The following is a 13,994-nucleotide window of genomic DNA, read 5'->3' as shown; positions in this document are numbered from 1 at the left end:
GGGAGACATTACTGTGGGGATCTGTTACAGACGGCCTGATCAAGAGGAATCTGTGGATGAAGTGCTCTATAGGCAGATAGGAACAGCCTCACGCTCACAGGCCCTTGTTCTCATGGGAGACTTCAACCACCCTGACATCTGTTGGAGCGATGGTACGGCCCGGCACAAGCAATCCAGGAGGTTCCTCGATTGTGTGGAAGACAACTTCCTTCTGCAAGTAATAGAGGAGCCAACAAGGAGAGGTGCCATGCTTGACCTCGTGCTCACCAACAGGGAAGGGCTGGTTGGAAATGTGACGCTCCAGGGCAGCCTTGGTTGCAGTGACCACGAGATGGTCGAATTCGAGATCCTTGGGACAGTGAGAAGAGCGTGCAGCAAGCTCACTGCCCTGGACTTCAAGAGAGCAGACTTTGGCCTCTTCAGGAACCTGCTTAGTAAGGTTCCATGGGATACAGCCCTAGAGGGCAGGGGGGCCCAAGACTGTTGGCTGTTCAAGGATTACCTGCTCCAAGCTCAGGAGTGTTGCATCCCAACTAGAAGGAAGTGCAGCAGGAGGGCCAGGAGACCTCCTTGGATGGATAAGGAGCTGCTGAGGAAAATTCAAAGGCAAAAAGAGGCTTATAGAAGGTGGAAGCAGGGACAGGAGGCCTGGGAAGAATACAGGGATGTTGTCCGGGAAGCTAGGGACCAGGTTAGGAAGGCTAAGGCCCAGTTAGAATTGAACTTGGCTAGGGATGTTAAGGATAATAGGAAGGGATTCTATAGGTACGTAGCGAGTAAAAGACAGACTAGGGACAACGTAGGCCCTCTCCGGAAGATATTGGGACAACCGGCTACCCTGGATTTGGAGAAGGCTGAGGTTCTTAATGACTTCTTTGCCTCACTCTTCACTGGCAAAAGCTCTGACCGCACCACCCAAGTCTTGGAAGGCAGATGCAGGGACTGTGAGAATGAAGACCTTGGGCCCACTGTAGGAGAGGATCTGGTTCAAGACCATCTTAAAAACCTAAACGTGCAAAGTCCATGGGACCTGATGAAATCCATCCGCGGGTCCTGGAGGAGCTATGAGAATGAAGTTGCTAAGCCACTGTCCATCATATTTGAAAAATCATGGCAGTCAGGTGAAGTTCCCAACAACTGGAAAAAGGGAAATATAACCCCCATTTTCAAGAAGGGGAAAATGGATGACCCGGGGAATTACAGACCAGTCAGTCTCACCTCTGTGCCTGGCAAACTCTTGGAGCAGATTCTCCTGGAAGACATGCTAAGGCACATGAAAAACAAGGAGGTGGTTGGTGACAGCCAGCATGGCTTCACTAAGGGGAAATCCTGCCTGACCAATTTGGTGGCCTTCTATGATGGGGCTACGGAGCTGATGGACAGGGGCAGAGCAGTTGACGTCATCTATCTGGACTTGTGCAAAGCCTTTGACACTGTCCCACACGACATCCTTGTCTCTAAATTGGAGAGACATCAATTTGATGGGTGGACCACTCGGGGGTTAAAGAACTGGCTGGATGGCCGCACCCAAAGAGTTGTGGTCAATGGCTCCATGTCCAGCTGGAGACCAGTAACGAGTGGTGTCCCTCAGGGATCGGTGTTGGGACCGGTCTTGTTAACATCTTTGTCGGTGACATGGACAGTGGGATTGAGTGCGCCCTCAGCAAGTTTGCCGATGACACCAAGCTGTGTGGTTCGGTTGCTACGCTGGAGGGAAGGAATGCCATCCAGAGGGACCTCGACACACTTGTGAGGTGGGCTGATGCCAACCTTATGAAGTTTAACCATGCCAAGTGCAAGGTCCTGCACCTGGGTCGGAGCAATCTCAGGCACAGCTACAGGTTGGGCAGAGAAGAGATTCAGAGCAGCCCTGCAGAGAAGGACTTGGGGGTGTTGGTCGATGAAAAAATGAACATGAGGCGGCTTCAGTGTGCGCTCGCAGCCCAGAAAGCCAACCGTATCCTGGGCTGCATCAAGAGGAGCGTGACCAGCAGGTTGAAGGAGGTGATCCTGCCCCTCTACTCTGCTCTCGTGAGACCTCACTTGGAGTATTGTGTGCAGTTCTGGTGTCCTCCACATAAAAAGGACATGGAACTGTTGGAACAAGTCCAGAGGAGGGCCACGAGGATGATCAGGGGACTGGAGCACCTCCTGTATGGAGACAGGCTGAGAAAGGTGGGGCTGTTCAGCCTGGAGAAGAGAAGGCTGCGTGGAGACCTCATAGCAGCCTGCCAGTATCTGAAGGGGGCCTACAAGGATGCTGGGGATGGACTCTTCATCAGTGACTGTAGTGATAGGGCAAGGGGTAACGGGTTAAAACTTAAACAGGGGAAGTTTAGATTGGATCTAAGGAAGAAATTCTTTACTGTTAGGGTGGTGAGGCACTGGAATGGGTTGCCCAGGGAGGTTGTGAATGCTCCATCCTTGGCAGTGTTCAAGGCCAGGTTGGATGAGGCCTTGGGTGGCATGGTTTAGTGTGGGGTGTCCCTGCCCCTGGCAGGCGGTTGGAACTAGATGATCTTAAGGTCCTTTCCAACCCTAACTATTCTATGATTCTACATACATTTCAGAAAATTACTAGGTGTCATTGTATCTTTCCCTGCATAGGGCTGGCAACTTGTCTCAGCCCCTACTGTGATTTCTTGTTATCTGAACTCACTGTCTGAAGCCAAAGAACTCCCTCTCAGGTGGCATGCTATGCCCACTGGGTCTACACTGAGATGTCTCCATTTCTCCATCCTAACCAGAAGAAAAGCTCCCAGTTCCATTTCCCTTCTTACCTCTGGTGTCATGAACAGAAGGATTTTAGTGTCACTGTCAGATTTAGACACAGACTTACACACTTCGTGTCCTCTGTCTATAAAGAGCTGGAAACGTTAGCTAACGAGGTACAGGTGGCCTCTGGAGTCACAGCCTCACTGACCAGGGTAGAAGCAAAGCTGTGTGACTCCATGATGAATCTGTGAGAGGTGCCCGGCCAAGACCATCCTCTCATATGTTATTACAGGTGGCCAGAGTAGAAAAGCAAGGGCTTACTGATGGCTCAAACATGGGCAAGAAATAAGGGCTTCCCTTGTACGGCGTCTGTAGGGAGAGGAGATGCTGCAGTTTCCCTTGCTGTTCTGGGAAGATGGGAGAGGACCCGGCAGCCTCAGGGGCCGCTGCAGTGCCTGTCCTGGCTGGGTGGTGATCACCCTGGTGCCCAGGGTCATGCTGAGCCCCCTGCGTGCTCCACCTGGTCTGTTTTCTGTCTTTCACCTGAAAAGGATGGGTCTGACTGAGCTGGTGCCTGTGACAAGCAAATACTGAGCCCACAAGGCTCTCCTCCATGACAGTGTCTGCCACCACCTCTGTGAATGTCCCTGCACTCCGGCACTGTCAGTAGCTGTGCTGTTGCTCTCACAGCCTGCTGTTGCTGTGCCTCACCCTCATTCTCCACAGCAGCGTGCAAATACAGTAACACTCTTACAGCAGCCCTCACAAGTTTTGGAGGTCACTGTTCCTCCTCCCTCTGATCTAAGTGTAATTGCTGTAACTAACTTGGATGAGGTTAGCAACTAAAATTCCTACATGGAATTGGGAGGTGAGCGCTGAACTGTGAGCAGGCTGAATCTATCAACTTTTGACACTTTACGTCTCTGTAAATCAGTTCACTGATATTATGCATTTGATAATTGTAAAACCCATTCAGGAAGGGGTTTAGGCTGTGCTTATTATGCCACATTGTAACATCATATTGGCACCACTATCACACCATATTATATATTAGAAATATGACTAATGGTTATGCAAAAGAAGGTTAGTCATGACTTTTAGTCAATTTTTGATTAGTAAGATGGCTGTGCTATGTATAATAATAGATCAAATGTTTACCTTGAGGAGTCGTTATTCAATACTTGCACAGACCTAACCTAAATTTCAAGAAGGACTATCCATAACAGCAAATGGAAAATTAACACCAGGAGCTAATAGCTATTGAAAATGATGTTTTCTTGTGAAGCTTAGATCATATTTTTAAATGGAATCAAATAAAGAAAAAAAAAAAAAAAAGGACAGAACGGTAAATTATGATAAGTAATTATTTTAAAAGCCAAAAATCTAACACTACCTGTAAAGTAAAGGAACATTTGTTAGGGGAACACTTACACAGCATTTAAAAACACAAACACCAAGATTTATTCTTTTTTATATTCCTGAAAGGTGAGAATTACCAGATAGAAAAAGAAACAATTGACTGGAAGCACATCTGGAGTATGTTGCAAAGACATCTGCAGGCACATCTGTGAAAAATATGCCTAGAAAGTATCTGAAGTTGTTCACTCTCAATTTTTCTGTCAAGTTTCACAATGCTGTATTAAAGTAGGTATTATGACCAGGGGCAACATACTTTATTAGCTTTGATTTTTGTTATGTAATATATTCAGTGTATGTGAAAGATGATGTATTGAGACTCTGGAGCAGCTCTCCAGCTTTCTGTGAACAAAGTACAGATCTGCTCTCCTGTCAATGCCAAAGCATCGGTGGTCCAGTGCTGGTGTCCAAGCGCTCAGAGTTGTTAATTCCTATTAGCACTGTTCACATTGATATAGAAACATCATACGTAGAATGGTGCTTTAGGAAAGCAAGTGAAACTGGAATGAAAAAATAAATGACTTATTTCAGTCAGACACCTCCCTGTAGCAGAACAGAGAAGTGGACAGAAGTTTCCATTTTAAAGTGTTAGTTTGGAGAGAATAGAAAGAAGGCAGCAAGGAAAAAAATGCTATCCACAACTACAACATTCAAACACTACCAAATCCAAATACTGACACTTTCAGGGGAATAAGACCATAAATAAAGAATGCCATTACTGTCACCTTGAGTGACCACTTGCATAACACCAGCCAAAAAAAGCCTACTCACAATTCCTGTGCAGAGCCCACAGCACTGTCTCAGGATTAAAATATGTTCAAGTGACGGAAAATCCATCTCGTGTTCAGGTAAACTGCTCTGAAGGTTAGTCACATTGTTAAAGCTTTTTCCCATATTTTTACTGAGAATTTCCCCATCACAAATTTCCTTAGCTTCCACACTATGAGGGATTTCACAGTTAGGTTTTTTCTTCTAGATTAAAGAAGGATCAGCTATCAGAAATCTTTTCACTATTTAAGCTGTGCTCACCTCCTAACCCTCTCTTTTTTTTTTTTTTCCCTTTTAGCTGTGGGGGAGGGGATAAACTGAACAGCTTAAACCCTAAGCTGCTTAAGAATTCCTAAGCCTCTTACAGTAGGGGATGTTTTCTGAAAACTGAACTCTTTTGCAGCTTTTTTTTTGACTAACCTTCAAATTTTCACATATTTTCTGAAATACAGACCACAAACCAGATACAGTGTTCCACTAACTGCTTCCCTTATACTTTTTACAGAGGAAACAGGACTAACTGGTCCTTACAGTCTTGCAGTAGACTAATTGCCCTGATTCTCCAAGGACTTAATTCGACTGTCAGCCAGTGGAGTGACCTCTCATACTGGGTTCTCACCTTTAGTCATTTCTTGTAAGTCTCACTCATGTGGGCTTGGATAATTAGCATGAACTTTGGGGCAAGAACAAGTAAGTTAATGCAGGAACCACCACCCACCCTCTCAAAAGACAACCAGTAAACTCAAGAGTATCCTGAGAGGACTTTTTTCCTCTTTTCAGGTGAGTGCCAGAAAACCTGGAGTCAGCATACTGGGAAGCCAGTTTGCTGTCTCATTTGGTGAAACAACCATAGTTATACTACCTTCAGGATCACAATGCTATTGTAGAGTGTTTCAGATAAGCATTTTAAAGAATTAATCATTTAAAAGTGTTTTGGTGGTGGATTGAGGATTTGCTGTATTGACAGAGTTGTCACAGTGCGTGACACAGGATAATACAAAATACTATATGTAAGGAGTACAACATGCATTTGAGCAAGCATTGAATAAACATCATTGTTCAATAAAGGCACAAACTCCATGGGATAATTCTTCTGCTGTGAGTGAACCAAAACATGCAAAAAATGAGGAGATGCTGAAGAGGAGAGAGAGAAAAAAGCAACTGGGAGGGGAGGGGGAGGATGAACAACTCATCTATCAAAATACTTTCAGATTATTTCTTTGCAAGAATGAACTATTCTATGAGACAATGAGTTTACAGCAGCCCATTAACTGAGACACAACGCAAAGCCACTGAGATGTACTATTCCCTACTTACTTACACATTTAAGGGTTGCCAGGCAGGCCACTGTGCTTTTGCCTTGATGACTGTTAAAACCTCATCGCTCTGTAAAAAGAGAAAACAAGAAAGTGATTGGGACAATTTTACAACAAGAGTAATTTGATTTACAGAAAAAAAAGTAAGAGGTACTAAATCGAATTGTGCCTCCAAGTTCTGCCTATGAGAAATGTGCTTTGTCCTTTTTGCTATCTGGGCACCTGGTCCTCTCAGCTGCACAGGGTTCATCGAGAAGCCTCTCTGAATGCAGGAGGCAAGAGCAGCAAGCAAAGCAGTGTGATCTTGGCACAGTCTTCTTTTCAGCAGGAACTAAAGTGAGCTTAAACCACCAGCAGTCACAGACTATGTTATTTTTGCATCATGAGCTGAAGAGAAAGGTTTCAGAGTGGTGCACAATGACATGAATAAATAAGACAACAACCTTTGTAATGGGGAAATACCCCAAAACAGTATGACCAAACTGAGCCTTGTTCTGGTAACACTGTCACAGAAAGAGGTAACTGTGCTGTATGTTGGGCTGTTAGTCCACATGTAGTAATTTAGTGACAAAAAGTATACCCTGGGCTGTCACATTTGTGACTCTCCAACAACCCTTGTCACCAGAGGAATTTACCAGGTTAAAAAAAACCAAAGACACAAAAATAGCTCTTAATATGTTACAGATCTACAGATCACGAGGGAGCCAAAAACTGGACTCTGCTGCTCTTGGCAAACTAACACCCTGTGAGCATGTAGGATATGTTTATTATCTTTATCTGGGTAAGGATATAAAGAATCCATGGTGGATGCTCTACAATCTCCTCCACGTAAAGCCGTGGATAGCACTTTGTGTTTGCTGTCTGTTTATGCGTGTGAAAATTATAGTGTGAAATATAGCAGCCATCTGTGGAAGCCCACAGCGTGGCAAAGCATTTTACAAAGATTATTTCCTAAAGTCTGTAGGAATTCCTGCATCAGCAGTTTTAAACTTTATATTGGCACAATAAACCCAGGACAAAGGCAGGAGACCACTAACAAGGCTCTGATGCCCAGAAGACATCTATCACAGTTTTTAGAAGCATTTTCCTCGTCTCCCTGAGGAATCCACTCCAGTAATTCACCTAGAGGAACACAAAGTTTACCGTTCACTCACATGATTTCTACTGTCTTTTAAAAATATTTCCCAATTACATCAAGAAACCCACCTCATACGTTACCAGTAATTGGCATTTCCAGCAGAGCTGACCTTTCAGTTTAGTGATAATAGTGCCATTTCCTGCTAGATAGCAGTAGTTCTGATACCCAGACTAGCTATAGTCCATATACACCCCTGTTTAAAGAAAATGATTTTTGCTTTTTGTTTCTACCACTCCTAATATTTTCTGGTTCTCTCTTTTTTACCAAAGCAGGGTAATAACAGTGCTGATAGACACGCTCTGTAACACACAGAGTTTTCAGTCTTGGGAATATTTATGTGGCATGACCTCTCACTCAGCCTGAGTGAGCGGATAAGACATTACTTGAAAATGCTTTTTATAAACACTACTGCTTGGCCAAAGCCTATGCTACATTAGATGAAAATCTGACTCTATAAAGGCAAGTGAGTGTAGAAAGATTTAATGAAACTCCCATACTACTAACGCAGTGGGACTGAAGAGAACATTATGAGTGTAGCAGAGGCACAGCAGGCAGCTGGGTTCCCTGGGGCAGGCCCTGGGCCAGAATCAGAAGCCTGAACTGCCGGCACAACCCTCACCCAGCTCCTGCTCTTGCGCAGAACCTAGCAGAGTGGGGCATCACATGCGTCCAGGCTCACCTATGGAAACCTTACCTTCGTGCCTGCAAAAGTGGAAAAGAGAGGTTTCCCCTCAAAGTGGTTTAAAAGGAAACTTATAAATTAATGAAGTTAAAAGTCTGAAGTTATAAGACTTTACTTGTCTTTCTCTGTCAATGGAATTTACCTTAACTTTTAATTTTCCTTGTTTCAGCATCTCAAGACTTTGCAGCCACTCATATCTTCATTTATTTGCCTTGAAAATACATCTGCATTCAAAATTATTAACTGCGTATTGTACATCCAAAGGAAGACTATTATGAGCATAGATGGTTACATTTATTAAAATAATACACTGCTTATGTAATATAAGCCAGTAATTATGTCCGTAACATTCAGATCACTCATATCTGAAAGCATTTTCAAACTAAAAGTGTTATTCAAACTAGAAATGCATACGATGAGTAGATGACCTCTAAGTACTAGCTTTGGAGAAAGTGCAGAGGGAAGGAAATAAACAGAGCATGGTGCATTCAGACATCCCAAAATTTTTAAGGGAGGTTAAAATTCAGGTGCAAGAGCTGAATTCATGGCCTGAACAGTAACCAAAATCCAAAGATGCAGAATCCAGCATTCTGTTGGAATGAAAATGCACATTTTTTGGTACCTAGAGATCCTTAAAAATTATACAGGATGAAGCTGCAACTTGAATTAAATAATTGCTATTCCAGACTGATATTCTAATTATTCAGTCACCTCTATCATACAATTTTTAATAATTCAAAATTAAAAACAATTAAATTAAAATGTGATGTGTACACTGTTACCAATGCCAGTATGTATCTACTACTACATGAAGTAATAGGCAGACACCTGAGTAGATGGTTTGTACAGTAAGGAGTTTCCCTTGGACAAACATTTATGTCCTCGAAAACAATCCAGCAAACTGTGCATGAGGTCTGGGTGCCGGCTCTGTGGCAGCCTGGGCAGCACTGCTCCCCTCATCACTCTTGGTGCCACCAGCCTATCTCTCTCCAGGTTCTGCAGGGAGCAGACTCCGGAGTTCAACCAGCACAGCAGTGACCTTCCTCCACCTCCAGTCGACCTCCGCATTCTTAAGGGAATGCGATAAACTCAAAGAGGCCGGGCAAACAGATGTTATGCACCACATGAGTTCACAGCCTTGTGAACAATCAGTAGAAAAGATCTGACGCTTGGATTTGCTGGCCAGTATCTTCAGCTGTAATTTACTGGCAGATGGGAGAAACTGAGAGGATACAAAGTGCCTGAAGAGAAACCCACAGATTAATGTTACATAACTGGTTGATATAATCCAACTGCCTTGAATAATCCAATTGCACAGACTTTAGAAGCATACAGTTTTTATGAATTTTAGTTAAAATTTTTTTGCTGTATTACATTTGTACTTATTTTTCTTTCATTTTTATATTTTCAAAGTTTTGCTATGATTTTTGAAGTAAACAAACTCAGATTCATGTCAAAATATGGCAAAAAGATCTAGAATCTTTCACTGTTGTATGTTGCAAGTTGTCATAATTTATGTGTTTGGCTGGGAAGCAATGACTCCCAAGTAATGAAACTGTTAGATTTTTAAAAAGAAAACTAGATCTTTTACAAAATGATGGCGTGTCAAATATTACAATGTCAGAACAAGTTAAAGAGAAGAACATCAATACTCTTGCTTGGAGCTGTTGAAAATCCTTTAGGTAAAGTCTGATACACACCTCTTTCAACAACAAAGCTGGGGAGGGGGGGGAGGGTGCAGCGGAAAGGGCTTAGAGAATTTTCAAGCCTGCGTTGTGTCCTTCGTGCATGTGGAAGTTGTCAAGGAATAAATTTGGGACTACCTGTCAGTTTTTACAGAGATACACAGGAAAAAAGTCTCAACCCTCTTTCCTTTTCTCGTTTAAGGCAGTTTCATCCTTTAGTACAAATTACAGAATTGATACTTGGGAATTTGCAGTTGAGTTTTTCTTAGCTTTGTTTGTGCAAATGGGTATCATGCAACAGAGTGCAGGTTCTGCTCAGAAAGGAGCACAGCGCTGTGCTGTGCTGCTGGCAGCCTGGGCACAACCAGTTGAAATAGGATGACTGCTTTTTCACATGCCTAGAGAATGCTCAAAAAGTCCAGTGAAACCAAAGTAGTTTCTAGATTGACTTCAATATTTTTTGGATTGTGGCCTACATTAACACATGCAAAAATAGCAAACAATTCTCCTTTTCTTCAGATCCTGTTTCTATATTTGTGTTTCAAGCTGGGGGTGAGTGGTTGACTCAACAGCAGTTCTTTATGAATGTACTGTCCTCCAAAAAGTCCTAAGAGCATAATTTCAAAAAGTTGGTAATGTCATTCTAATACAGCCAGCCTTACTGATGTCCTGAAGTTGGCAAAAATTAATCATTTACTGTAGATCCATTTGTTCCTGCAATGTACAAATGAACATGCACACAGAATAACGGCATTAAATGGCAACAAATAGAATCCCGTAGTGTGAAACCACTGCTAAATTAGTTCATCCAGCTGTGCATTTCACAAAAGATTAAAGACATTTCCTTATCTTCAAGAACAGAAAGTGGGATATAGCTCAAAAAAGCAGCACTGAAGATAGAATTTGATTTGAAGTCTTTCTCAACCAAGGGAATTTAAAGCAACTTTCTTAAAGGGTAACATCCATTAAAAAGTAATGAAAGCTTTCAGCTGAAGTTTTAAACATTGTCTGAATACCTTTAGAATAAAAGAGAGATTAGTAGGATCTGAAAAGCTGCATAGACTGTTTCATGCGCTCCTGCTGCTTTTTGGTAACTGATGTGATCAGTATATCTTCTGAACTGGAAGTTATTTTCAAAAGTATTTCTTATTACTAGTATTTTATGTGTGCCAAATTACACTAGAAAATATTACTGTGCAGATCACTTAGCACTTCAAAATGATGATTTGATTCAGTTCAGCTAAACACATGACTGTATTATCTGACATCAAAATCAGAGTCAGATTCAATCAACTGTGGGAATGAAAAAAACCTGTTTTGAGCCAGAGCTTCATTGCACTCAATTCACACCACCACTGCTTGGCATTCATTCCATTGTTTTAGAGCATAGAACATTTAATTCCTTCTACAGCACTCATCTTTGTAATATCTGAATGCCTTTCTATCCAGAGTAGACTCATTTTCACAAGATTCTTAGGAAGTAGAAAAAGCAACATTATCCTCAATTCACAGATGATTAATTGAGCATCTTCTGGAAACAAACCTACATATCTGACTTTTAAGATAACATCTGCACTGCAGGATCACCCATGCCCTCAAAAAATAATTTGTTATTGAAGAAGAAAGAGATAAGATGAGAATGAAGAAGTATAATGAACAATATGTCTTCTGTGGGGAATCAAATGCTATGAAAATGAAAATGATATAGTGCTTTAGGGGGATAGTTGTGTGCTCTTAAAAGCCAATTAGTTTTCTGTGATTAGTATATAGACATTATTTCCACCTCCACGTTATGCAGACACACGGAAATCACTTCAGGATATTAAAAGCATTTGTTCAGTATCCCTAACACTTCTTCAGTTCCTGGAAGTAGTTTCAGACTAACAGAAGTCTTCAAGACTCAGTTTTTGGCTCCTTGTTGCTACATACGTTGTATAGTTAGATGCCTTGTTACAGGATGCTGTTAGGAGGAAATATTTGACAGACAATACAAATATCTGTTTGCACACTTTGAGCAGCCAGATAGGCTATAAAGAAGCCTTAGGGCTCAGCACTGAAGACAAGAGGTTGCTTATACTATTCCTCTTATGGACTTATGCATCTTACTCATTGATAAAAGCTCATGTTTACTTGGGACTGACACCACAAAGATCACTTCTGAAAGCAAACACCTCTCTTCTAAACTAGGAATGGTGACAATGTTTGCTACAGTGCTCTACTAGTGGTCATACCTTTATATAAGCACAATTTTCTACCAAGCGTTTATGTTTATGACTGTCTTTCAACTGTGCCTGCTGCTGAGTGAAAGACTATCTAGATGATGTTGCTATCTATTCTGATGAAACTACCACAGCCTAGTAAAAGGTTTCAATTTGGGGGCCAGAGTGCAAGACTCATGGTTAGAGTACTTGCTGGAGAAGGAAGAATTCTGAGCTCTGGACAATGATTTTTTTTTTTTTTTATGTAACAACCTCTTAATGCTAGAAAGATGTTAGCACTATAATTTTAATTTTAAGTACATGTAGTCAGATTCTACTTAAGCTATAAGTGAAGTGTACCTTCTTTGATATTATAGGATTGTTATGATTCAATAGCATAGCTTTCAGTAGAAATTGAATTGCAGGATTTAATTTATGAAGAATTCTACTGTGGTAATAGATGCACCAGAAAGTATATTACAAGACCAGAATAAAAGAAAAAGGTGCTGTTTTACCCCAACACAAACGCACGCTTTCTTCCCAGTTTGAGAGAAAAATAAAGACCAAGCTTGTCTTTAAAGTATTAACTATCACAAAATACCTGGTTAATTAATGCTCAATTAATTATTTATGGACATGGAAGTTATAGACTTCCATGGGTACTAATTGAAATATGGCATGTTTTCACCTGGTTGATAAAATTTGTAGACATTTTGCCTACCTCGGTTTTAAAGATGTATTTGAATGAAAAGGGGACACTGATGTAGGCACAGTACTAAAATTTGTAAAAGCTTTAAAAGAAAAAGGAAAGATGTGTGGTAATAAAATATTTCTGAGATAAAAGCAGCTACATACAGCTTTATTTGCTCTAGAGTTCATCTTTCAGTAAATACACATTTGCTATATAGTAACTGACTATGACCTCCTGTAATGCATGCTGAGCTGGTGTGCTTCATTGACTCCATAAACTATCAGCCTGCTCAGAGTCAGCCAAGTTTTCTGAGTATTTCTTGTTTATGTGAAGCATGTCAGTTTTCCATAGCTATTAGCATAGGCATTACAAAACCTTACTTGCAAGGCTACTATTGGGATCTGGTAATACATCATGCAACACATCTATTTTCCTGTGGGTACAGCCAAAGAGATTGCTGAAGTTGCCCTGAACCTCAGTGCTGAGATGCAGTTTTTCTATTCTTTTAATATGCAGAGACTTTTTTATGAAAGAATGTGCAGAAGATGTTTTTTTCCATTCCATAAAAAAAGAGCATTTTTGAAAAGGTTAAGCTTTTAGTCACAAATTACTTCATTTGGAAGAGGAAAAATAAAAAAAATCCAGAATTAAATTCTAAATTCTGTTAAATTCTATGCCTACTGTAGATTATACCTAAAGTATAGGATCACAGACTTGGGGTTACTTTAAGCAACAGCAAAAATACATTTCAGTCAGTGGAATTATACCAGGATTGTGTTTGCCCATTACTTTGACTTCTCTATGTTCATGACAGTTATTTTGAGGCAGCTGAGAAAACAACACATATTATAAGATATATAAACGTGCCTGAATGAAAATCATTATTTGATCATAATACATACAAATTCAGTATTTTCCTGTAGAAATACTTTCTTTAATGTCTTTAATTAAAATGTCTTATTTCTTTTCTTCAAAAAATGGGTAATGACATTTCAGGGAATACAAAATCCGCGGTTTTTAGTTCACCAAATATGAAAATCTGGGGGAATTTTCAGACTTTTAATAACATCCTCAGTTACAAAAGCACTGTTTGCCCCATCCCTGACAGTGTTCAAGGCCAGGTTGGACCGAGTTTTGAGCAACCTGGTCTAGCAGAAGGTGTCCCTGCCCGTGGCAGGGGGTTGTAAGTAGATGAGCTTTAAGGTCCTTTCTAACTGAAATCATTCTGTGATTCTATGATTTCAGGGCTGAGACAGATAAGACAATACTGCTGGGATGTAATTGAAACAAACTGGGATGAAACCATCTCCATTTCAGGAGAGCACTTAACCCAGCGCTTCAGACAGTCCCAGCTGAATCACTGAGCTGTACAGCAAAGCTTTCCT

At 41.3% G+C, this 13,994-nt stretch overlaps 1 protein-coding gene across 1 annotated transcript in view; it reads right to left on the bottom strand.

The window, feature by feature from the left end:
* SPON1 (spondin 1) overlaps positions 1–13,994 on the bottom strand; it is a gene marked incomplete at both ends in the record, with an annotated part of 193,139 nt that overhangs the window by 25,555 nt on the left and 153,590 nt on the right. The window contains one exon of the mRNA XM_080619024.1: positions 6,221–6,285. Coding sequence (XP_080475150.1) covers positions 6,221–6,285 — 65 coding nt within the window. The remainder of the gene's footprint in view (positions 1–6,220; positions 6,286–13,994) is intronic.

This window comes from Psittacula echo (assembly GCF_963264785.1).
Source record: "Psittacula echo genome assembly, chromosome: 5".
In the NCBI taxonomy this organism is placed as follows: domain Eukaryota; kingdom Metazoa; phylum Chordata; class Aves; order Psittaciformes; family Psittacidae; genus Psittacula; species Psittacula echo.
The sequence above is the reverse complement of the archived record's forward strand: the minus strand, read 5'-3'. Positions and strand labels throughout refer to the sequence as shown.